The 24,937-nt window shown below is 37.5% G+C and overlaps 2 protein-coding genes across 2 annotated transcripts; both read left to right on the top strand.

Annotated features, from left to right (window-relative positions):
• Nucleotides 1-9,831: 9,831 nt before the first annotated feature.
• LOC138871799 (uncharacterized) lies at nucleotides 9,832-10,314 on the top strand. Its single transcript, XM_070149702.1, has 2 exons — nucleotides 9,832-10,051; nucleotides 10,178-10,314. The coding sequence occupies exons 1-2, from the start codon at nucleotides 9,832-9,834 to the stop codon at nucleotides 10,312-10,314; spliced, it is 357 nt and encodes a 118-aa protein (XP_070005803.1).
• Nucleotides 10,315-18,091: 7,777 nt separating this feature from the next.
• Nucleotides 18,092-20,849, top strand: LOC104213060 (chlorophyllase-1-like). Its single transcript, XM_070149701.1, has 3 exons — nucleotides 18,092-18,458; nucleotides 19,928-20,170; nucleotides 20,288-20,849. Exons 1-3 carry the CDS (start codon nucleotides 18,131-18,133, stop codon nucleotides 20,716-20,718), a joined length of 1,002 nt encoding a protein of 333 aa, XP_070005802.1. The 5' UTR covers nucleotides 18,092-18,130; the 3' UTR covers nucleotides 20,719-20,849.
• Nucleotides 20,850-24,937: the final 4,088 nt, after the last annotated feature.

The raw sequence follows: 24,937 nt of genomic DNA, 5'->3' as shown, positions 1-24,937 counted from the left end.
AGGATGTTTTTGCATGGTCATATGACGATATGCCTGGATTAAGCACCAATTTAGTGGTTCACAAACTGCCCACTGACCCGGCATACCCTCCGGTCAAGCAAAAACTAAGGAAATTTAAAACAGAAATGAGTGTAAAGATCAAAGAAGAGGTGATTAAGCAGTTGCAGGCGAAGGTCATTCGGGTCACTCGATATCCCGAGTGGTTGGCCAATGTGGTACCAGTCCCAAAGAAGGATGGAAAAATCAGGGTGTGCGTCGACTACCGCAACCTCAACAAAGCAAGTCCCAAGGACAATTTTCCGTTACCCAACATTCATATCCTGATCGATAATTGCGCTGGGCGCGAGATCGGATCCTTTGTGGATTGCTATGCGGGTTATCATCAGATCCTAATGGACGAGGAGGATGCTGAGAAGACAGCGTTTATTACGCCATGGGGAACCTACTGCTATCGGGTAATGCCGTTCATATTGAAGAACGCCGGGGCAACATACATGCGAGCAATGACTACTGTGTTTCATGACATGATACACAAAGAAATCGAGGTGTACGTCGATGATGTGATCATCAAATCTTGGCGTCAGGAGGACCATGTAACAGACCTAAGGAGATTTTTCCAAAGACTCCGAAGGTATGATATCAAGCTTAACCCGGCCAAATGCGCATTCGGGGTTCCATCAGGAAAGCTGCTAGGATTCATCGTCAGTCGACGGGGGATTGAGTTAGACCCATCCAAAATTGAATCCATCCGAGATTTGCCACCGCCAAGGAACAAAACAGAGGTAATGAGTTTGCTGGGTAGACTCAATTACATCAGCAGGTTCATCGCTCAACTCACCGCAACTTGTGAGCCCATATTTCGGCTGCTGAGAAAGGATGCTGCGGTAGGTTGGACGACAGAGTGTCAGGAGGCCTTCGACCAAATCAAAGGGTATCTATCTAATCCACCCGTATTGGTCCCACCCAAGCCAGGGAAGCCCTTAATTCTTTACCTGACGGTCTTGGAAAATTCATTTGGTTGTGTACTGGGGCAACATGATGACACAGGAAGGAAGGAGCAGGCCATCTACTATCTTAGCAAGAAATTCACAGTACATGAGGTCAAGTACACTCAACTCGAGAAAACATGTTGCGCCCTAACTTGGGTAGCTCAGAAGTTGAAGCACTACCTGTCTTCATATACTACTTATCTCATATCCCGTTTGGACCCATTGAAGTATATCTTTCAGAAACCTATGCCCACGGGAAGGTTAGCAAAATGGCAAATTCTGCTCACAGAGTTTGATATCGTCTATGTGACGAGGACAGCCATGAAAGCCCAGGCGCTGGCCGATCATTTGGCAGAGAATCCCGTTGATGAAAAGTACGAGCCCTTAAGAACGTACTTTCCCGACGAAGAGGTAATGCATACAAATGAGATGGAATTAACTGAGGAACCGGGTTGGAAGCTTTTCTTCGACGGAGCTGCAAATGCAAAAGGGGTTGGAATAGGAGCAGTACTCATTTCTGAAACAGGACGCCATTATCCTGTTACGGCTCAACTACGCTTCTATTGCACCAATAATATGGCCGAGTATGAAGCTTGCATTCTGGGTCTGCGCTTGGCTGCTGACATGGATGTCCAAGACGTCTTGGTCTTGGGAGACTCGGACCTCTTGGTACATCAAATTCAGGGCGAATGGGAAACACGAGATCTAAAGCTCATACCATACCGACAATGCTTGCATGATCTGAGCAAGCGATTTCGATCGGTGAAGTTCAAACATATCCCGAGAGTTCACAATGAGGTTGCGGATGCCTTGGCCACCTTAGCATCAATGCTGCACCACCCTGACAAAATGTATGTTGATCCTCTGCACATCCAGGTTCGTGATCAGCACGCTTACTGTAATGTCGTAGAAGAGGCGCCAGATGGCGAACCCTGGTTTCATGATATCAAGGAATACCTCAGAAGGGGGATATATCCAGAACAGGCCACTGGAGACCAAAAGAGAGCCCTTCGGCGTTTGTCGAATGGTTTCTTCCTTAGCGGAGGAGTATTGTACAAAAGAACCCCGGATTTGGGATTGTTGAGATGCATAGATGCCGTTCAAGCCACGACGGTTATGGCAGAGGTACATGCTGGAGTTTGTGGACCACACATGAGTGGGTATGTATTGGCAAGGAAGATCCTTCGAACAGGGTGTTATTGGCTCACCATGGAACACGATTGTATCACTTTCGTGAGGAAATGCCATCAGTGCCAGATACATGGAGATTTGATTCATTCTCCGCCAACAGAGTTACATACGATGTCAGCACCCTGGCCGTTTGTGGCATGGGGCATGGATGTCATTGGGCCCATCGAGCCGGCAGCATCCAACGGTCATAGGTTCATTCTAGTGACCATTGATTACTTCACCAAATGGGTTGAGGCTAAAACCTTCAAGTCGGTAACCAAAAAGGCAGTGGTGGACTTTGTTCACTTCCATATCATCTGCAGATTTGGAATCCCAAAAGTGATCATCACGGATAACGGTGCGAATCTTAACAATAGCCTGATGAGAGAGGTATGCCAACAATTCAAGATTACCCACCGCAATTCCACCCCATATCGTCCCAAGGCGAATGGAGCGGTCGAAACAGCCAATAAGAACATCAAGAAGATACTGTGAAAGATGGTGGAAGGATCCAGACAATGGCACAAAAGGTTACCTTTTGCTTTGTTGGGTTACCGCACTACCGTCTGGACTTCCATAGGTACAACTCCTTATTTGTTGGTGTACGGGACTGAGGCTGTAATACCGACAGAGGTCGAAATTCCGTCCCTCCGGATTGTCGCCGAGGCCGGGATTGACGATGAGGAATGGGTCAAAGCTCGATTGGAACAGTTGTGCTTGATAGATGAGAAAAGATTGGCAGCAGTGTGCCATGGTAAGCTATACCAGAAGAGAATGGCGAGAACATATAATAAGAAGGTGCGCCCTAGGAAGTTTGAAGTAGGGCAACAGGTATTGAAGAAGATCCTCCCGTATCAGGTCGAGGCAAAAGGCAAATTCGCCCCAAATTGGCAAGGGCCTTATATCGTGACCAGAGTATTGTCCAACGGTGCTTTGTGTTTGACAGATATCGAAGGGAGATGTGTCGACATGGCTATCAATTCTGATGCAGTCAAGAGATATTATGCGTAATTTCTTTAATTATGGCAATTATTGGTTCGTTTGTTTGTATTTGGCATTCATTGGATAATGAGATGACGGAGGCAATTCTTTCTTCTATCCAAACACTTTTAACCCTTGCTTCCCCCTTTTGAGCCTTAAGTTATTCTTTCATACCCCTCTTTTGGAATCACTAATGGAAAAGACATGGAAAAAAAGAAGAAAAAAAGAAAAGAAAAAAGAGAGAAAAGAAAAGAAAAAATCTTTAAAGGAAAATGAAAAGAAAGGAGAAAGAAAAGAAAAAAAACAACAAAGAAAAAAAGAAGATAAAATCATAAGAAATACAAAACCGTGGGAACTACGTTTGACCTGATTCCTCAAAAAGGATACGTAGGCGCCTCACGGCTCGGTCATAGTGTGCATCACAGTGTATATAGGATGCATAATGTACATAGTGTGCATAATACGGGAATACATTTAAGTTCTAGGTCGCCCACCAGTATAATGCGGGAATACATTTAAGTCCTAGGTCGCCCACCAGTATAATGCGGGAATACATTTAAGTTCTAGGTCGCCCACCAGTATAATACGGGAATACATTTAAGTTCTAGATTTTGGAATCAGTAACCCCACCTGAAGGCGGAAGGTTACAACAGAGATCCCCAAGTAGGAAACAATAAAATCCCCAACACTAAGAAGCAGAAGGCTGCAAAGGCAAGCGCGCGATTCAAAAGGAAGAAGGAATGCGTCTCAAAAGAGGCAGTTTGGGAACGTTATAACATGCCCAACATAACAATTTTGATGAAGAAAGCCATACCACCGAAGAAACCATTGAAAGGCTTAAAGAAGAGAGCCATGTTCCCAGCAGAGCAAGCGAAGGGATGAAAACTGGCATTCAGAAAAGGCGAAGGACCAGTATCATCCCCCAAGTTCACAAAATAAAGGCATCAGAGGAAAACGTTAGCCGACAAGAAAGCAAGGCAACAAGAACAAGTTGAAGATAGATGAGACCTCATGATCCATAGTCTAGCTTAGATTCTTGTTTTTCCTTTCAGAACAATGTAATAGGGAGATCGGTTGAGCGGTAGCATCCTACAGCAGCATGCAACAGCGCACAACAGCAGCGAGCACTACAATCACACGGTAGTCCCAGCTACCAAAATTTCCCGAACTACATTGACCTGATTCCTGTTCAGCCCAGGATATGTAGGAAACCTTTGAAGCAAAGGTTCGGTCAAATCTTTTTCAAAAATGCTTCACACGGAGTACTCGGACGAGCAAAAATCGCCCGCTTTATCTTTGCGCGAAAACCCTTCGTATCTTCGTGCAAAGAGGGGTAGCTGTAAGCACGTGATTTTTGCTTCATGGACAATCGCTCCAAAAGAAAGTAAAAAAATAGTGACAAATGACTTCGCTGTACAATTTTTCGAGTTTTCCGTGACATGTGTTGTTAGTCATTTGTGGGTCTGTCCATTTTGCATTTAATCATTATCAAACAAAATACAAAAAATATGTATGCATTTCTAGGTTGTAATTTAACCATTTAAAAGTTTTTATATATATATATATATATATGTGTGTGAATAATTGTGTTAAGTATTGATTAATGGGTATTTCAAATTCATTTTTAATTTAGTTGTATTTCAAAAATTAGAAAACAAAATAAAAAAAAGTGCAAGAAATCGGATTGGGCCTATGATATTTCAAAATTTTGAAGGCCCAAAACCAGTCCAAGTCAGCCAACCCAAGACCCATCCGCAGGTCATCGAAACGACGTCGTCCAATACCAAGACTACGTCGTTTTAAGGACGGCTCATCTCAGCCGTTCCAACCAATCCAATCCAACGACCCAGGCTCCCTATCAGTAACCCGTTTCCAAACCCGACCCAAGAACCAGTCCGAACCAACCCCCAACCGAGGCCAAACGGTGTCGTTCCGTTCTAAGTAAAAGATCCTGGCCATCAATCTCGATGCATCCAACGGCCAGGATCTAACTACTCTTTACGTATATAAACTTGACCCTTCACCCCATGCCCCCTATCCGAACCCCACCTTTCCTCATCTTCTTCACCAAGCCTTGACACCCCCCCCCGAAACCCTAGCAGCCGCCCTAATTTCCCATTCACCAGAACCCGGCCGCACGAACGCCGGTGACCACCCCCTTCACACCCTTGAAACATCCAACCACCCTGAGCACGAATTCACTAACCATGTACCTCGAATCACCTCCCATCGTCTCGAATCTGGATTTGAAGATTCGAGACGAAACTCGATCTATGCCAAACCTCACCATCTTCATACCAGACACTCCCATGACCTCCCTCGTGACCAAACCAGACCTGGTTTGGTCCGAATCTACCCACAACTCCTAAAAACCAGATCTGAAAATCCAAAACTTAAAACACGAATAGCCTTAGAATCCGGCCGGCCTTAACAGGGGTTCGAGGTCTAATAGACCTTAATCAAGGTGTTCTCATGTGAGAACACCCTGGTTAAAGTTTGTTCGGCCTCAAATGGTCAAAGCTAAGCCGGACTTGGGTCATTTTGGTTTAAACTTTTCCAGTAAGTGTTCTCTTTTCTTTGTTTTAGTTTTGATTGAGTTGTTAGCATGATTTGTTGTGATTGTTTGTTATTATCTGTTATTTTTCCTAATTTCTTCCATCTCTGTCAAAGACCTTTTTATTTGGTCAATTGTTTTCTGTTTGTGTTCTGAATGTATCCTATGATAAACATGTCCGATTAGGATAGTCGTCGCATAAATAATCTATATAGGTTCCCAGTGATTGACCAAAGTTGTCCGAAGCCCTTTAGGTCCCTGTATGTATTTGTTTATATGAACAACTGATTGTTACATGTTATAATTAGTATAGTCGACTTGATAAATGTCGTCGATTGACTTCCTACGACTGAATGTCCAAATATTCTAATTCGTACAAAGTGAACGAACCTGTTGATTGATAATTGGATGCTCGACATTGCCTAAGTTTAGCCTATAACTGCATTGTAAATAATGAAAAGAATCAGGCTAGGGCAGTCTTGAATTTGGACTTCCAGAAGTTCAAAAGGCCCTGATACTGCAGTAAGGCAGGACAGTAATAATCAAGGGCTAACAGGGGTAGTCTGGGGTTTGAAAAGAACAGAAAAACTTAGTTTAAATGAGCTGACAAGTAGGGTGCTAATTTAGGATTAAACTAATGCCAATGGGGAACAAGACACAAGAGTATGGGGTTTAAAATGAATACTTAAATGAACCCATACTCTTGAACAAAAAGAATAAGGCCAAGCGTGGGGAACAAATGGCTGGCATCAAAAAGATGCTTAGGCGTGGGATTTAATAGGTATGGGCAGTCTGCAAAGGGCAGAATCCAGGCAGCTTGACTGCACTGGTTGTTTGGCTTATAAATAGGCTATTTCAGAACTTAAAAAGGGGAGGAAGAGAAAGGCTGGAAATTTTAGTCTTGAGGAGAGGTCTTGTGAGTTGAAGAAAACTGAAAAAAACAGAAGGAAATTTCCAGAAATACTGTAATTGAACACTGTCCAAAAACTGCACAAAGAAACCAAGTTGGTTATCCTAACTGGGATTGTTATTTGTTCCATTAAGAGAAGTCTGTGTTCTTCTGCTGTGATTGTTACTACACTGAGCTTTCTGTGTACTGTTGGTTTGAGTTTTGACTATCGGAACTGTAGTGGTTATTTGTTGAGCTTTTGGGGTTATTGGGATCACTGGATTGCTGTTACATTCAACATTCTGGGCTATTGTTTCCTGCTCTGTTTTTCTGGGATTGTCTGTCCATTGCTCGATCACTTGTTGAGCTTCTCCATTGTGGCTGTTTTGTTTGTTGTTGTGTTGTGTTGTTTACCTGCTGTTGTGCTTGTTGTGTACCACTCAGCTGATCATCTTTCTTCTTCTTTTGCTCCTCTATACCAGGTACACAAATATACTACCACTGTAACTTGAAAGGTTTGAGCATGAATGTAAAAGAAGATCTGCAGATGCTTATATATGCATAGACTATTATGTTAGGCCTCATATAATGTATAATAGTTTACATTCTTGTTTTGGATACTGGAGATAGTCCTCATGCCTAATAAATGTCAATGTATGGTAGTTGAATGTTAGACTGTGTATATAGGTTGGTGATAAAAGTATGCCCAATGCATTAGGTTGTATCTTAGATTTAGCTTACTGGTGTAGTATAATTCTGTAATGTATGCCAAGCATTAAAATCGTACACTACTAGTTAAGTTCTTTCCCTTCTGATAAACTGCTTCATATAACTGGTAAACCATGTTTTAAGTAAAAGAACACAGAGCTTGCAATCTCAACCTCACGAAGGTCGAACCCAGGTCGAAACAGACCAAGCAGGCCCGCATCGAACAAACAATGGCCCAGGTCTGGTCCATCACGCATGGGCTGGATTTGGGCCCTTAATTTTTGCTCGGCTGACTGTGTACGTGGCCGTGCTTCTGATTTTGCACAAGCACTCGGAATTCTGTTATAGATAACTTGCAAGCATGTAATTAACTAGGGCTATCTACTGTTTTCAATTAGTAGAGACAAGCGCGACAAGAAACGTAGTTGCTATAGGATATCCCTTTAAAAACAAGGATGAGACGAGCCTCGACGAACAAAATGAACAAAAGTTGCGGGGCCCTCTATTGTATGTATATATCAAAGTATTTAGAATTCGGGACGTGCCGTTTAGCGAATTTCACGGCCCTCCCAAAATAATAACACGATAGTTTCTTTAGGTGCGTATTTAATAATCTATTTTCTTAAACTTGGGTGTGCATTTCATGCGACCCAAATCCAAATCCCAAAACGTCAAATAAAATATGTTCCGGATTGTGGGTGCATTTCATGTGACGCAGTCCAAAGACATGTTTTTTTAGCGATGTTCACATTCCTAAAAATAATGATAATAAAGCGGTAAAAGATAAAATTTGCACATGGTTCATAATTGTATTTAAAATCAGATAAATAAGCCGAGTATAACAGTTGAGCGACCGTGCTAGAACCACGGAACTCGGGAATGCCTAACACCTTCTCCCGGGTTAACAGAATTCCTTGTCCGGATTTCTGGTACGCAGACTGTAATATGGAGTCATTCTTTTCCTCGGTTCGGGATTAAAATTGGTGACTTGGTACACCCTAAAACTCCCAAGTGGCGACTCTGAAATAAATAAACCAATCCCGTTTCGATTATCCTTTAATTGGAAAAAACTCCCTTGTGCTCGCGCGGGTATGAAAAAGGAGGTGTGACAGGTGGTACCTTCAGTTTCAACAATTTGAAATCGTGTACATCCCTCAAAAGGCTATAAAAGGATAGGCGTTAGCGGACTTCTTGGCAGATCACCCTATACCTGATAATTGGGAGCTAACTGACGAACTACCTGATGAGGACGCCATGGTCATCGAAGTTCAGCCTCCATGAAAGATGTACTTTGATAGTGCTACACATCGCGGAGGAGCTGGTGTAGTATTTGTCACTTCTCAAGGTGAAGTTCTGCCCCACTCTTTTACGTTGACGCAACTCTTCTCTAACAACGTTGCTGAGTATCAAGCACTAATACTTGGGCTCAAAATGGTTGTCGAAATGAAGCGGTTGCAATTGCAAGTCTTTGGTGTCTCTTAGTTAGTGGTCAATCAACTTTTAGGTAGTTACGAGGTCAAGAAACCAGAACTACGCCCATATCATGATTACGCTAAAAAATTAATGGGGTGGCTCGGTGATGTGACTATTCAGTATGTGCCAAGGAAAGAAAATAAGAAGGCTGATGTTTTAGCTACCCTAGCTTCATCGTTAATCCTGCCTGATCTAGCGCAAGTTACTATCTACCAAAAATGGGTAGTATCGCCGCCAAATGAGGCTGAAGGTGAAGAAAATGAACTCAAGCATCTCGTCGTTGTTTATGAAGTTGAGAAAGAAGAATGGCGACAACCCATTATCGACTACTTATGCTATGGGATACTTCCAGAAAATCCGCGGAGAAGAACTGAAATCTGTCGTCGTGCACCTCACTTCCTTTAATACAAAAATACCATATACAGAAGATCATTCGAGGGAGTACTCTGCGATGCTTAGGGGAAGATGAAGCACTCCAAGCTTTGCAAGAAGTGCATTCTGGGGTATGTGGGTCACACCAGTCTAGACCAAAGCTCAACTTCAATATAAAAAGAATGGGATATTATTGGCCAACGATGGTAAAAGATTGCTTGGACTACGCTCAAAGATGCAAGACTTGTCAATTCCATGCGAATTTCATTCATCAACCTCCTGAAGTGTTGCACCCGAATGTTGCATCCTGGCCATTTGACGCTTGGGGATTGGATTTTGTTGGACCACTGCGAAAGTCCTCTGGTGGGCACCTATACATCTTGGCTGCAACTGACTACTTCTTAAAATGGGTTGAAGCAGTTGCTCTTTAGGAAGTAAAGAAGGAAAATGTTGCAAGTTTCATCCGAGTAAATATTATTTATCGCTTTGGCATTCCTCGTTACATAATAACGGATAATGGAAAGCCATTCGATAATAGGTTGATGAACAAGATTTGTGACCTCTTTGGCTTCAAGCAACATAACTCTTCGATGTACAATGCTTCCGCCAATGGTCTAGCTGAGGCATTCAACAAAACTCTATGCAACTTGTTAAAGAAAGTCGTCTCCAAATCTAAACGAGATTGGAATGACCGTATGGAAGAAGCTCTATGGGCAAATAGGACGACTCACCACATGCCAACACAGGCAACTCCTTATTCACTCATTTATGGAGTCGAAGCCGTCTTGCCACTTGAGTGTCAAATACCTTCGTTACGACTGGTTATTCAAGAAGGGATCACTGATGAAGAAAATGCTCGACTTCGATTAGCAGAGTTGGAGGCTCTTGATGAGAAGAAGTTGGAAGCTCTACAAAGTCTTGAATGTTATCAAGCTTGATTGTCTCGCACCTTCAATAAAAGAGTTCGCCCGAGATCCTTTCAAGTAGGAGATCAAGTCCTTGCCGTATGAAGACCCATAATTACTTCCCATAAATTTGTAGAGAAGTTCACTTCAAAATGGGATGGGCCATATGTCGTGCAAGAAGCTTATTCAAGTGGGGCTTACAAGCTGGTTGATGTAGATGGCATGAGAATCGGCCCTATCAATGGCAAGTTTTTGAAGAAGTATTATCCTTAGAGTTGCAACACTCCTCTATGTACGAGCCTAAACTGCAAGTCATGACGCTCCTTGACACATGAACCTAAATTGCATGTTGCTACACTCCTGGCCCGCATGAGTCTAAACTGTATACGGTCCCCACAAAAAAAAGAGTCCGCTAGGTTGAAAACTTTGAAAGAGGCGGCCTAGGAAAAAGTTAGGACATAAAAATAAAATAAAAAAATCACCCAGTCTGAACTACGGTATGACTTGCTCCTCTTCACCGAGGTACGTAGGCAACTTGGAGTTTCATTCTAAGTTCAGTCGTATAAGTTCAAAAGATACATATTGCCCCAATTGTTGTTCGAATGAAGTATGAAGGAATGTAAGATCAAGCTGAAATGTCATACTCCTGTTGAACTTTGATCTCATTTGATTTAAAGGGGTCAACCCTCCATGGTAAATTCAATCCTCAATGGACCGATTTTAGGAGGATGTCAATTATTTGCATTGAAGTCTAGGGATTCTCTATGTCTTCAGGTTCGCCAAACCTTCAAGTTCGTTGGTCTCCAAGTCCGCCCTCTGCCTAAAAAAAAGGGAAGAGAAGAGAGGCATCAAAAGGAAATACAAGTATAAGGAAAAGATTGCTCGGCACAACGTTTCAAATTCCGTGAGACTTGAACTCAAGATATTTGTGAGAATATAGCTCTTAAATTTCGATTGATGGCAAGTAAGACATCTTCCGATCTCGAGGCTTCCATACCAAGATATATGAATTTTTTTGGTGAGACTGCGCAAATCTAGAATTGATAGCGTTGTGCAATATAAAGTTAATTTCAAAATATTATCTGGGATGATTCTGAAGTTATTTGATTAAGAATATATATTTGAAGTCTAATTTTCAAAAAATCAAATGGTTCATAATTTCGACATTCCTACACCGAGATATGAATTTTTTGGTGAGACTGCACAAATCTGGAATTGATAGCATGGCGCAATATAAAGTTGATTTCAAAATATTATCTGGGAATATTCTGAAGTTATTTGATTGAGAATTTTGGAAATGTTCTAGATCTTGAAGTCTAGTAACGGTTTGCAATTTTGATATCTCTACATCGAGATATAATATTTTTGGTGAGACTGCACAAATCTGAAATTGATAGCATAGTGCAATATAAAGTTAATTTCAAAATATTATCTGAGACGATTCTGAAGTTGTTTGATTGAAAATTTTGGATATATTCTAGATTTTGAAGTCTAGTTTTCAAGAAATCAAATGGTTTGCAATTTCGATATTTCTACACCAAGATATGATTTTTTTGGTGAGACTGCGCAAATCTAAAATTTTCAACATGGTGGAATCTAAATTTGGTTTCAAAATATTATATGTGGCGATTTTGAAGGTGTTTGATTATGAATTTTGGATATATTTTAGATATTGAAGTCTAGTTTTCGAAAAATCAAATGGTTCGTTATTTGGACTCTCTCACGACAAAATATGAATCTTTTGTTTCAAGCGCTTAAAGCTGAAAATTATACGACTAAGATAAAAGTTGGACAATGTAAAGAAAAAGAGAAGCTGAAACATTTAAACCCTCGAAGTCTCCAAGTTGAAATCTTCAAGTTCGTCGATCTTCAAGTTGAAGTCTTTACGTTTGCCACCCTTCAAGTTGAGATATCTAAGCCCTCCAAGTCTCCAAGTTGAAGTCTTCAAGTTGAGGTCCTCAAACTCGTCGGTCTTTAAATGGAAGTATTTGAGCCCACAAATTTTTCAGATTGAAACATCAAAGTCCACTGAATCTTCAAGTTTGTCGGTCTTAAAGTTGAAGTCTGCAAAGTCCACCGAATCTTCAAAGTTTTCAAGTGTTCAAGTCGACGTCATCAAGTCCATGAAGTCTTCGAGTTGAACCTTTATAACTTTCCAATCTTAAGGTGGCCATATAAGTTCTTTTTCACCTTAAGTCGGCCTCTTCGTGGATTTGTCCTTAAAAGGAACTATAACTTTTCAATCTTAAGGTGGACATATGAGTCCCTTTGCACCTTAAGTTGACCTCTTCTTGGGTTTTTCCTTAAAAGGAACTATAATTTTTCAATCTTAAGGTGGACATATAAGTCCCTTTGCACCTTAAGTTGGTCTCTCCCGAGTCGGGCCACATTGAGAGTAATCTCTCCGGTAGTCGGCTCATTTTGAGAATAATCTCTCTGGTAGTCGGGCCACATTGAGAGTAATCTCTCTGGTAGTTGGGTAATTTTGAGAGTAATCTCTCCGATAGTCCGGCCACATTGAGAGTAATCTCTCCGGTAGTCGGGTCATATTGAGAGTAATCTTTCCGGTAGTCGAGCCACATTGAGAGTAATCTCTCCGATAGTCGGGCCACATTGAAAGTAATCTCTCCGATAGTCGGGCCATGAGAGTAATCTCTCCGATACTCGGGCAAGGATGAGTACCCATCCCTCACATCGCATGATGGTTTTCTTCACGCATAGATCATCTCATTAAACACGAACACATCCTTCTTGTTTGACCTATAAAAAAATGACAAAAGAAGAAGCACTAGAAAAGAAGAAGAAATTACCTTCACATCAATGCTTCCAAATCGTCATAAGTAGACTTAAAAGTGGTTTGAAAACGACGAAAGTGATGCTAATAGAATAAATAGTATATTGAATTTATAGATGTCAAAAAGTAGTTTTGAAGCTAAAGTGCCGATGTGGGATCATTTAAGTTACATTCCGCATGGGATTTGGTTACTACAATGTATCTTTAAAGAAGGACTAGTCTAATCTCGACAAACAATGTCGGAATCCGAAGGAAAGTCAAAAGTGTTATGGAATTAGGAAGTGCACGTGAAATTGTATCTAATCATTACAGTAAGAGAATTTGTGTCCTAATGGGAATGTTTATTACTGGCTACAACTCACGTTAAAATTAGAGTTTGCATGACTTTGCTTTCGTCCTTATTCAAAGGTAAATGGTTATTACATTGTTCAAGTAATTGATTGGGTATACATATAACAAATTACATGGGTGATACTTTGCATTTTAATCTGGCATGCGACAATTTGATAGTCAGCCGATACTTCGTGACCCCTGTTCGGTGACGACAAGTCTATACCTCGACAAGTTTTGAAATAGGGGGCATTTGTAGGCATATGAATTTTATCGAAATTAAATCCGATAAAATAATTTGGACTATATATCAAATATATTTGTACAAATAAATATTATAGGCTAATTTAATTAGATTAATTATATAAGTCCAATATATAAAGTCCACATGCATTGGGCTGACCCATTTAATTGAGCCACAAACGATGAGCCTACTTCATCAAGCCCAATATGCCATCTTCCTAGAAGCCCAGTTTGGTGCCACATGTCAAATGACGTGGCACGCCAAGTCAAACAGAAGAGCCAATAGGATCATGCCACATGTCAAAATGACAAAGCATGCCAAGTCAAATTAAATGGCAAATAAAACTGCACCACGTGTGCAAGTAATATGTTCTGGCCAATCTAATTCGGCCATGTCACACTTCGATTTGAATGGTCGGAAAGAGTTTGTTCTTATCACAACTCCTCCCTTCCACAACTATAAATAGGGGTCTTCATAACATTCAAGCTTCAAGCAATCAAGTTCAAGTTCAAGAAATCAAGTTCAAGCTCATGAACGAAGACCAAATCAAGTTCAAGTCCAAGCAATCAAGCTCAAGCTCAAGAACAAGATCATCGTTCATGCCAACAACTACATATTCAAGATCAAGCTCAAAGGCCCTTGAATGTATTTACTATCGAAAAGTAGAATCAGAGGATTCATAGAGATTGTAATGCACAAATATTCAAAATAAAATACTATGATTGTTGCGATATTTTCGGTCTTGATTTTATTTTCTCGACGCAAATTTATTGTCTACAATTTGGTTCAACAATTTTTGCTACTTCACGCCCGTCTACTAGAATGCTGAAGTTTGCGTGATTGTCTTTGCTACTTCAGGCCCGTATACCTAAAATTATGCCAAAAATTGATACGCTTGTAATTTTTTTACAAAGCGGATATAAATTAAAACGTGACTCAAAAAACGAATATAGATGCAAATGCCCCTTTAAAATTGGATCGGACTGTTTGTTTGTTAGGCCCAACCTCTCACAAGGCTTTCCTACTTTTTCTTTTTATAAACTTGTGATGTTGTCTCCTGGTTTTTGGACAGTTGCGCACAAATTTGGGCGAAGTGCATTATTAGCCACTTTTAAGCTCTTTGTTCAAAATATATTCATAATTAATAATATATTTAAAGACTAACCAATTCACCCAAACTTCAGGACTAAGTATCCTGAATTTAGAATTTAGGTCTTAGTATCCTGAATTTTTGAGCTACTAATTTAAAATTCAAGCCACTTTGTCCTGAATTTCTGAATGCTAATTTAAAATTCAGGACATAAGATTCGAACTTCTGGATACAATTTTCGAACTTTAAGATACGATGTCTTGAAGTTTGAACTTTGAGGGTTAAACTTCAGGACGTTGTGTTATGAAATTCGAACGAATTAGTTATTTTTAAATACATTTTAAACTTTGGATATATTTTAAACAGTGAGCTTAAAAGTGGCTACATGATGTCATTTCCACCATAAATTTGTACCTCACACTACAACCCTAATAAATAGAAAACCTTATAAAATTAAAATTATAAGTAAATAACTGAGTAAAAGGGATTTTTTTTTAACCTTGAGAATTGATATCTGTTTGGAGTTTGGACCCGATTTCGGTTTTTGCCACTCGATTGACATGAATAATTGTAAATACATCACTCAATATTTGAACATCAAGTGATTTATAAGATACTTGTTTAAATGTGTTTGGTGAAGAATTGGTTTTTATTCACAAATATTTAACTTTTCTCAAGTGTAGTTATGTTGTTTCTTAAAGTGAAGTTTATGTTCAAAAGCAAGACTCCACAAACTTGTTTACAACTTCAAATTCAATTTTTTTTTTAATTTTCAACTTCAACTCAAATAATTTAGTCTAAAAGCCTATGAAGCTGTCTACTTAGCATTCAATAAAATTGGCCCATGTAAAGACCTATTATGCCTTGGGTAATCTTTCTCGATTCCCCCGAGCGAATATAGATCTTTACACAAATAGTCGGTCATATTTATTATTTATTTTTTCTAGTTATATACATAAATATACATCGATTATAGACAATTATACACATATAATTCATAAATTATGCATATATTATACCTCCATCGGCTATTTTTAGTTTAAACAATTAGATGAGGGGTTATTCGGGTTAATTCTTCGAGAATATACCAGCTTTACCTTTAATTAAATTTTAAGTGATTTCATTGTTTAAAGTTTATTTATAAAAATTGAATGATTACAAAAAATGCAATCGAAGATACAGCTTCGGCGCATTTATTTGAACTTGAATGAATTTCCAGAAAAATAAAGGGCTTGGACGAATTTGCCGTAATGGAAAATCAATTGTAAATATTTTTTTTCATATATGCAAATGGAAAGAGGGAGAGGCTTGGCGGGGGGTGAGGGGGGGGTGGGGGGGAGGATTAGAGACTTGCATTTGATAGCGTGCTGGTTTTTCATTCTTCCCTCAAATTGAACGAATGAAATATGATGAAAATCAGCCATCAGTCAAGTTAATTTTCGTCAAAGCATGACAACACTGACCTAAAGAATAAAATACAGTTAAATATTTCTATCACAGTCATTTGTTACAATATATTTTGGATACTAAAATAGAGTATTGTTATAGAAAACATATATAATTATAATATAATATGAAAAATTAATTCCAGAAACACCATTATATTAAAGTGATGTTATAAAATATGACTGTTACGGAAAGGTCTAGCTGTCTCAAGAAACAAATGCAAACTACCAATTCCCAACTACATTTTTCACGTGTTAATTGATTATATTTCACTTTTGCCATTGCTCCCATATTCATGCACTTTGACTAAAAAGACAAAAGGATATATATATATATATATTCTTTGTGTGTGTGTGTGAGAGAGACATTATCTCGAACCTAACACTTGATATTTGTCCAAATAAGAGAGCTATTATTATAAAGAAATTGGTTGTGGGACACAAATTGAGTTCATCCATTTGCTCGAGCTATATGTCAAATGTTTTCCCGAATTCAAAGAATTTTGCTCTTATATTGTTTGAAATTTGCTTTATTTTTTAATTTGCAAACAAAAAAATACACTATTCTTCTCATATTCTACTTATGAAATTACATTAAATTTGTTATTGTATTCACAAGAAAAGAAACATCTTGAAGTGAGGCTCCATCTATTTTATTTTATATCATAATTTTTTCGTTTTAGTCTGTCCCATAAAAATATATTTAAAAATTACCTTCCTTAACAACCCAATTTTAGCATTAATGAACTACTCATAATAACATGATATCTTTAATTAAGATTATAAGATATTCAAATACAACAACAATAACAATAATTCAGTAATTAAAATTTCACAAGTGGAGTCTGGAAAGAATAGTGTGTATGTAGACTTTACACCTATCTCAAAAGAGTAAAAAAAAATATTTTTGATAGACCCTCAGTTCAAGGCGGACATAAGATACTCAAATAGTTTGTGTTATATACATCTCATTATTGTTAGGCTTACATTGTAGTATTTGAATAAGAGCTGCTAAAAACACGTTTGTTTCCCCTAGTTTTGGCTTTTTCTTAATTTTCTAGTACTAACAGAACTTGACATTCTTGTCTATTTCTTAGATATTTTTGAAACATCTTTCGACTTCTTGCATTACGCAATCAATTCAACTCCCAAAAATCATCATTATAATGAGGAAGCCGTGAACGAGCATTTTCCGAGTAGCTTCATGAATTGAAGAAAGCCACATACCAGTTTAGTCACGTTTTTTTTAATGGGTTCTAAATATTATTTTCTTATTATATTTGATTTTTATTTTTATTTTTTGAAGGACAACATATTTACTGTAATTGATTTTTTCTTTTATGAAAAGAAAAATATAATTCTTCTATATTGGCTAGTCCTTCTTGGAGGAATTTTTTTTTGACTTCTATAAGTTAAGGATCATTCTTTCTCATTCAGTAGTATCCACAATGTAGCCATATGGTTTGAGAGTCTTGTTTAACGCGAGAGCTTTACGGGACAGGTGTTAGTGCGTCACTTGGCCTCTTCGTGAGGTTGTTCTCTCGATATTCTGTATTCTCTTTTATATAATGGATTGCTCATCTTCGTCCATGAACGTAGGTCAATTGATCGAATCACGTTAAATGTTTGTGTCTCTTTTAGTGTATTTCTTTTTGCTGTCTGATTTATCATCGTTCAAGATTTGCTTTATTTGTTTCTGCATGACACCTGATTTTTCGATCCTATAAAATATTAGAACAGCCAGAGGCGGATGCATTGAATAACTAACGAGTTCAACTGAACCCATAACTTTCGTCGCGGTGTAAAAATTTATATATAAAAATTAATTAAAATTACAAAAATAGTAGTTATAAACCCGTAACTTTAAAAATATAATATGTTCAATGCTAAAAACCCTAAAAGTTGAACCCATAGGATTTAAATCATGGATCTGCCTCTGAAAACAACGATTTTAAGAGGTACTAATTAGGTTTTAGGTTTAATATATGTACATATTTAATAAATTTTTAATACAAATACATTATTTGAATAAAATCTACTGGGTTCAGTAGAATTTGTATTAATCCGGTTTCTAGCTCCGCCCTTGCGTGCGATTGCAATTATAAATAACAGAACAGAACGTTGTTCATGCAAAAAGTCTACGTATAGAAAATAAGAGCGAGAAAGAAAGAAAGAAAGAAAGAAAGATGGAAAAGGTTCATGAGAAACCGCTATCTCTTTATAATGGATCATTATCTGTTTTTAGATTAGGAGATTTGGCTGTGAAAATAACAAAGGTGAAAAAGGGATCATTAAATAATGATAATCTTTCACCCCCAACTTCATTGTTAGTTGTTTCACCAATCATACCAGGAACTTATCCAGTTTTACTCTTTTTTCATGGCTTCGTTCTCAAGCCTATATGGTACAAGTCTCTCCTTCAACATATTTCTTCCCACGGCTATATAGTTGTTGCTCCACAGGTACTAATTTTTATTATACCTACTTCCCCCCAAAACCCCACCTACTCATTCAGTCATTTTGGATAGATTCAGCGTCAGTGGATTAAAAATGAACCTATAGATGACGAAACAGTTGTTTTTCGTATCTATTATATATGTACTCTAATAAAAAAAATAGGTTTAATTGAACTCGCACAACTAATTATATATTGGTCAAATGAACTCTAGATATAAATGTATTTGGTACGTACTACTTGGCGGGGGCGGATTTACATATAGAATTTAGGTGCTTAAGCGCCTATTGACCTCAACAGAGAATTTGTACACTTAATACAGAAAGTTCAACAAAAAGTTTTATGGGTGCTTTGGTTAAGTATTGGTGTTGGAGGTTTTACGGGACTAAGTTGCCAGAGATCGAATCCTGCTCCAAACAAGCCCTTTTTAAAAAACCCAATTTGGTCTTCTTCGTTGTTCTCTTCACTTGCCATTTTTTTACGCAATGCTACTTATTCTTTTTTGCTGACTTTTATTTTACCTTTTTAAAATTTTATTTTTTTACCTTATCTAATTCACTATAACAAAAAAAGAAAAAGAAAATCTACTTTGAAAAGGGACTTCAAAGCACCCCTTTCAAGGTGAACAGTTCTCCAAGACGGCAAAAATCACGAATCTTTTTTCTCACCATTTGCGTTATTCATCAAAATTTCATGGAATATCATAAATACTAATACTATGTGTTTCCTCATTAACTTAGTTTTATAGCCAAAAAAAAAAATGTTAAGCACCCATGAACCTAAAATCCTATATCCGACACAACTACTTGGATTATTTTCAAGAATCTGAAATTGAATATAATAATATTTTCTCTATATGTATGTACAATCAAACCTCTCTATAACAATATCGTCTGTTCCAAAATTTTGTGGCTGTTATACACCTGTAACAATATTGACGTTTAAATATATTTTGGCTGTTATAGACAAAAATTATCCAAAAATTAATTTTTTCCTTTTTTAATATTATTACATTAAATATAAAAAAATATTTATATTGAAAATCTCAAAAGATATAAATAGTTCACGAATTAAATGCTAAAAAATCTAATACATTATTAAAAAAATTCTTAACGAAACGTGCAAATTTTTAACACTAAGGCACACAATTAAATCTTTCAAGATTGATGGAAGAACTCTATAATTGTAGCTTGTTTCGTAGATTGCAGTCTCTTACTAATGGTATAACGCTTGAATCGGCGAAAATTTGCATCCAAATTCCTTGAACGCAATCTAAGAGCTTAGCAATTGAATCTGCATGACTGTTATAGAGGGGTAATTTTACAAAGAGCGTACTATCATAAATAAGATTGTTGCTCTTATGAAAAGGAAAAATATAAAATAAAAAAATCAGTTCCGAGAAAAACTGGGCTGTTATAGCCAAGTTCACCAGTGATTGTGAATAACTTATTTGGTTGCATATAAATTTAACTTAATCCACCACTTCGATGCAAAAATTTATAATTTCAACGTGCTCGATCAGACTAAGAATATTTTGCATTCGGTTTGCAATTTTCTTCACTGGTTTCTCAAAGCGAAGAAGTGAAAAAAGCAGCCAAAGTTACAGAATGGTTAAGTAAAGCCCTCGAATCCGTACTGCCGGAGAAAGTACAGCCGGATCTACTCCAGCTCGCCGTCTCCGGCCACAGCAGAGGTGGTAAAATAGCATTTGCACTAGCTTTAGGATATGGCATCAAATTTCAAGCACTTCTAGGAATTGATCCAGTTGCAGGTAATTAGGATGTCAAATGGACGAATTGAGCTAAATTTGGGCGAGTAAATGTTTTGAATCAATAGGCGTGTTGGTCTATTGATTCACATGAGCTAAATTTACGTCACTTACGTGCAGGTTTTTCTCCGTCCAACCGATCTGCTCCAAAAATTCTTAAATATATTCCTCGTATTTTCGATCAGACGGTCCCTGTGGCGGTGATCGGCGCTGGCTTGTCAAACCAAAGTGCGAATTGTATCTTTCCACCCTTCGCACCAAACGGTGTCAACCATTCGGAGTTTTTTAACGAGTCCAAACCACCTTGCTGTTATTTTCTGGCTAAAAATTATGGACATACTGATATGTTAGATGACAGAATTGCTGCAATTGCGAGTTGGATTTCAAAGAGTGGGAAGGGACCCAAGGACCTTATGAGAAAGGCTGTTGGAGGGATTGTTGTGGCTTTTCTTGAGGCTAAATTGGGAGAGAAAGTGGATAATCTAAATGCCATTGTTCAAGAACCTTCTCTTGCTCCCATCATCCTTGACCCAGTCATATCTGTCAAATAATTTTATCTTGTAAATGTTTTGTGTTATTGATTTTAAATAGTTGTTCATATTGGACGACCACAAAGTATTCTGTCTCTCAAGAATAAGTTCAGATTAATATATATGCACTGATAGTATAAAAAGTTAATACATCTTTATAAGTTATATTGGCCTTCTTTTGCCATGATCCAGTATTGGCTTTTCGCCGTGCTCCTTTTTTGGGTTATAGGGCGGAGAGGGGTAGCAACTAAAGGTGTGGGGGAAGTGCACGGTTAGCCACTAATAACACATGTATTTACTTTTAAACCACCGTTTAAAATGTCTTTAGTCTTTAGCCACTGCTTTGATAAACTTTAACTGCTTGGACGAAAATACCCTTCTGCTCATGTCCTTAACTTTTGTACTTAACTTCAGGACTACATGTCCTTAACTTTTGAACTTGGAACTCTAAGTTCAAGACTTTAGGACCACATGTCCTTAACTTTTGAACTTGTAACTCTAAGTTCATGACTTCAGGGCTACATATCCTTAACTTTTGAACATGAAACTCAAACTTCAGGACCAAACGTCTTTAACTTTTGAACTTGTAAGTCAAAGTTAAGGACCTATTATCCTTAACTTTTGAACTTGTAACTGTAAGTTAAGGACTGCTTGTCCTTAAATTTTGAACGTGTAACTGTAAGTTAAGGACTGTCTGTCCTTAACTTTTGAACTTGGAAATCAAAGTTAAAGACCTATTATCCTTAACTTTTGAACTTGTAACTGTAAGTTAAGGACTGCCTGTCCTTAACTTTTGAACTTGTAACTATAAGTTAAGGACTCCTTGTCCTTAACTTTAGAACTTGTAACTGTAAGTTAAGGTCTGCCTGTCCTTAACTTTTGAACTAGTATCCTTAACTATTGAACTTAACTTTTGAACTCGAACTAGTGTCATTATTTGCCTAATTGCTTTTGATATCATTGATACTAATGAATGTTGCATGAAGATCTCGTCTAAAGTTTCTTCTTCTCCTCTCTCTCCCTCTTTATTTTTTGCTGCTTATTTTACTTGGTGCCAAGGACTTTGAATTACATAGGCACTGGAGTTGGAAAATCGGAAAATGTGGAAGATAACGATGATGAAGAGCTTCAAGCAGCATTAGAGAAATGGAAGTCTAAGACATATGCTTTGACTGTCCCTCTAAGAGTTGTTTCTCTTAGTAACTCATTTCCTCCAGTGTGGCTCAAGGTTTACTAACTCTGCTCCATATCTCACTTTCTTACTTTCAGGATACGATCAATTCAGACCTTGTATGGTGTAAAAATTGTCTTAATAAGTTGCAAGTAGATATTTGTATACGTAGGATCAGAGAGAAAAGAGATAGAAGAAAGGGTAACACAATCTTTTCATATTAATTTTAATAGACTAGTGGCTACTATTGCTAAGCATTAAAAATGTTGGATAAAAAGTAAATACCAGCTTAAACAGTGGCTACCCCACACCATTTCTACGTCAAAGGGTGGGCCGGGACGGGTTAACTACAAAAGTGACCATCCGATCACCAATCCGAGCCGGTTACCGATTTTTCTAAACTGGGTTTAACCGGTCCGGGCCTATCCGGTGAAATATTGAACTGGAACGGTTACAGGCCTAGGGGGTCGGGCCAGGTTTATTTAATTTTTTTTTTGTATTTTGTATAACTATCATAATTCATATTAACACAAAGTAAAAATATATAACAAAAAAACAATCTTATAAAAAGAGTGTTTGAATAAAGGATGCAAAGGCTTTAAAATCTTTATATTTGAATATTTCATTAAGAATTTAAGATAATAGAATACAATGAAGATGGAAAAAAATTACACTTATAATTTGCACGTTCTTTTTTTATTTCAAACTTGCAAATTAAAGTTTACATTTAACAACAACTAAATTAACGAAAAAAGAATAAATTCAAAGTTTAATTATTAAATATAAAATTATAAATCCAGAACTTCAATGGTTTTGCATTGCCTTAGCATGTTCTTCATAATCAATATGAACTTCTTGGCCATCTTCTGGAGTGTTAAATTTAGATGGGTGGCCATGCGTTAATATATCTCCAAATTCCTTGTTCTCTGGTTTATCAACATCTTCACGTCCCTGATTTCTTCGTTCCATCTAATCCAATCTTTGAAACATACTAAAACTTCCAAACATTGCTTCCCAATGAGTGACGGGTGTCTCCTAGTTGTTGTCTTGCTTGACTAAATGCACTCTCTGATGCAATAGTTGAAATTGACACATTCAGCACATTCCGAACCATAGCGAAAAGAACAGAAAATTGCTTTTCATTCTCATGCCACCATCCCAACGGTGAAAATTCCTTTGTGTGAGGCTCTAATTGCTTTTGCAAGTAGAATTTGTATATACATTTTGTATGTTATATACAAAAATTATACAAATTTTATATATTTTTTTGACTACCGAATATAAATAATTTTTGGCGTGGACTAAAAGTGATAATACCCTAGATTTGCATATATGCATTGTTACTTATTTCCATTGTTGCCTTCCGTTTTAAGTTAAGGCCAACTTATCCTGTAAAATATATATAAAATTGGATCGAACTGTTTGTTTGTTAGGCCCAACCTCTCACAAGGCTTTCCTACTTTTTCTTTGGGAATATTTTCTATATATACAATAATAGGAACTTATTTACCCACTTTCTCTAGGTTTTGTAGTTTTCAAAAAGTATCTAAGTCTTATTTACGAATTATATATATTCCTTCCTTAAAAGGCTCTCACCCCATTAATAATGCCTTTAATTAAAAGATTTAATTATATTCTTTCTTTTTTTCTCTCTCTCTTCTCCTTATTCCTTGTATCCTAATTTATTTAGTAGATCTTCTTTTCTCTCTCTTTGATAGTTGTACGTCTTCAACAAAAAGCAGGTAATTTTACTTCATTGTTGAATGATTTTGGTTGGAACCATCCAATACTTGATATAACGTCATAAAGAAAAATTCTATGTTTCTATTATCCTTAAAATATTAAGAAAGTGATCCCTAATCTAATAATTTTAATAACAGGGGACTACTTTCCAGAATAGCAACAAAAAAACTTTTTTGTGCAGTTACAAATCTATACACAAATGTCACGATATAAAAATATTTAGTTGCTAACCAAGTATCTTCAACAATTCAAAAATCCTTAAACTTTAGCAAAACTATTATTAATAGGATAATGGCTCATACAAATCCAAATATGAAATAGGAAACAAACTTACAATTGCTCGTGTCCATATACAAGTAATATACATAGATCATACATTTGGTATACAATTTCTGCAACAATTATGATACAATCGTGATACAATTATGAAAAATTGTGATATAATTCTGATCTTTATCTTCTTCAAGTTTCAATCACAACTCTAAACTTAAAGTCTGATATAATATTATATTATAATTGTATTAGTATTGTATCATGTATTATTTTAGGTATTGATGTATCATATACAACTTTAATATAATTGTGATATAATTATGAAACAAATATGGTACAATTATGATACAATTATTGTAACGACCTGACTGGTCATTTTGCATTTTAGAATCCTATTTCCCTAGATAAGACTTCTCATACTTGCTTTTACTGATTTATGACTTGCGGTAATGGTTGGTTCGGGATTTGGAAGAGTTTGGGTTGAAATCGGAATACTTGGTTCCTTGAGATTGGCTTAAAAGGCCAATTTTGACTTCAGTCAACGTTTTGAGTAAACGACCTCGGAATCTGGATTTGAGGATTCCAACAAGTTCGTATGATGATCTCGGACTTGGGCATACGTCCGGATCAGGTTTTGAATGACTCGGGAGTGTTTTGGTGCCTAATGGTGAAAGTTGATTCCTTAAGGATTTTGAAGTTCTTAAATATTTAGTTTGGGGCGGGTTTTTGTGTTATCGAGGTCCGAACAGAGTTCCGAGACTGATAATAGTTCCGTATTGCCATTTAAGACTTGCACGCAAAATTTGGTGTTAATCCGAGTAGTATAAGTATGTTTCGTTGCATTGGAAGTAATTTGAAGAACTTGAAATTCATAAGTTTGATTCAATTGGCTTTAGGGGGGTTATTCTTAGATTTAGCATTGTTTCGGACGTTCCGAGGGTTCGAGCGATTCCGTTTTATGATTTCAAACTTGTCGGTATCTTCGGGTAGGGCCCGGGGGGCCCGAGCGTCAATCGGACGAGGCCCGAGTTGAGCTGGGAAATTTTGGAAGGG

Source organism: Nicotiana sylvestris, chromosome 6 (genome assembly GCF_000393655.2).
Source record: "Nicotiana sylvestris chromosome 6, ASM39365v2, whole genome shotgun sequence".
Taxonomy (NCBI): domain Eukaryota; kingdom Viridiplantae; phylum Streptophyta; class Magnoliopsida; order Solanales; family Solanaceae; genus Nicotiana; species Nicotiana sylvestris.
This window is presented reverse-complemented; position numbering and strand designations above follow the sequence as displayed.

Bases quoted from the DNA above. Each gene is read 5' to 3' on its own strand.
- LOC138871799 (XM_070149702.1), top strand. From the start codon at position 9,832: ATGGAAGAAGCTCTATGGGCAAATAGGACGACTCACCACATGCCAACA. The intron at 10,052-10,177 runs GTCTTGAATGTT...ATAAATTTGTAG, and splicing joins GAAGTTGGAAGCTCTACAAA to AGAAGTTCACTTCAAAATGG.
- LOC104213060 (XM_070149701.1), top strand. From the start codon at position 18,131: ATGGAAAAGGTTCATGAGAAACCGCTATCTCTTTATAATGGATCATTA. The intron at 18,459-19,927 runs GTCATTTTGGAT...GATCAGACTAAG, and splicing joins AAACCCCACCTACTCATTCA to AATATTTTGCATTCGGTTTG. The intron at 20,171-20,287 runs GTAATTAGGATG...ACTTACGTGCAG, and splicing joins AGGAATTGATCCAGTTGCAG to GTTTTTCTCCGTCCAACCGA.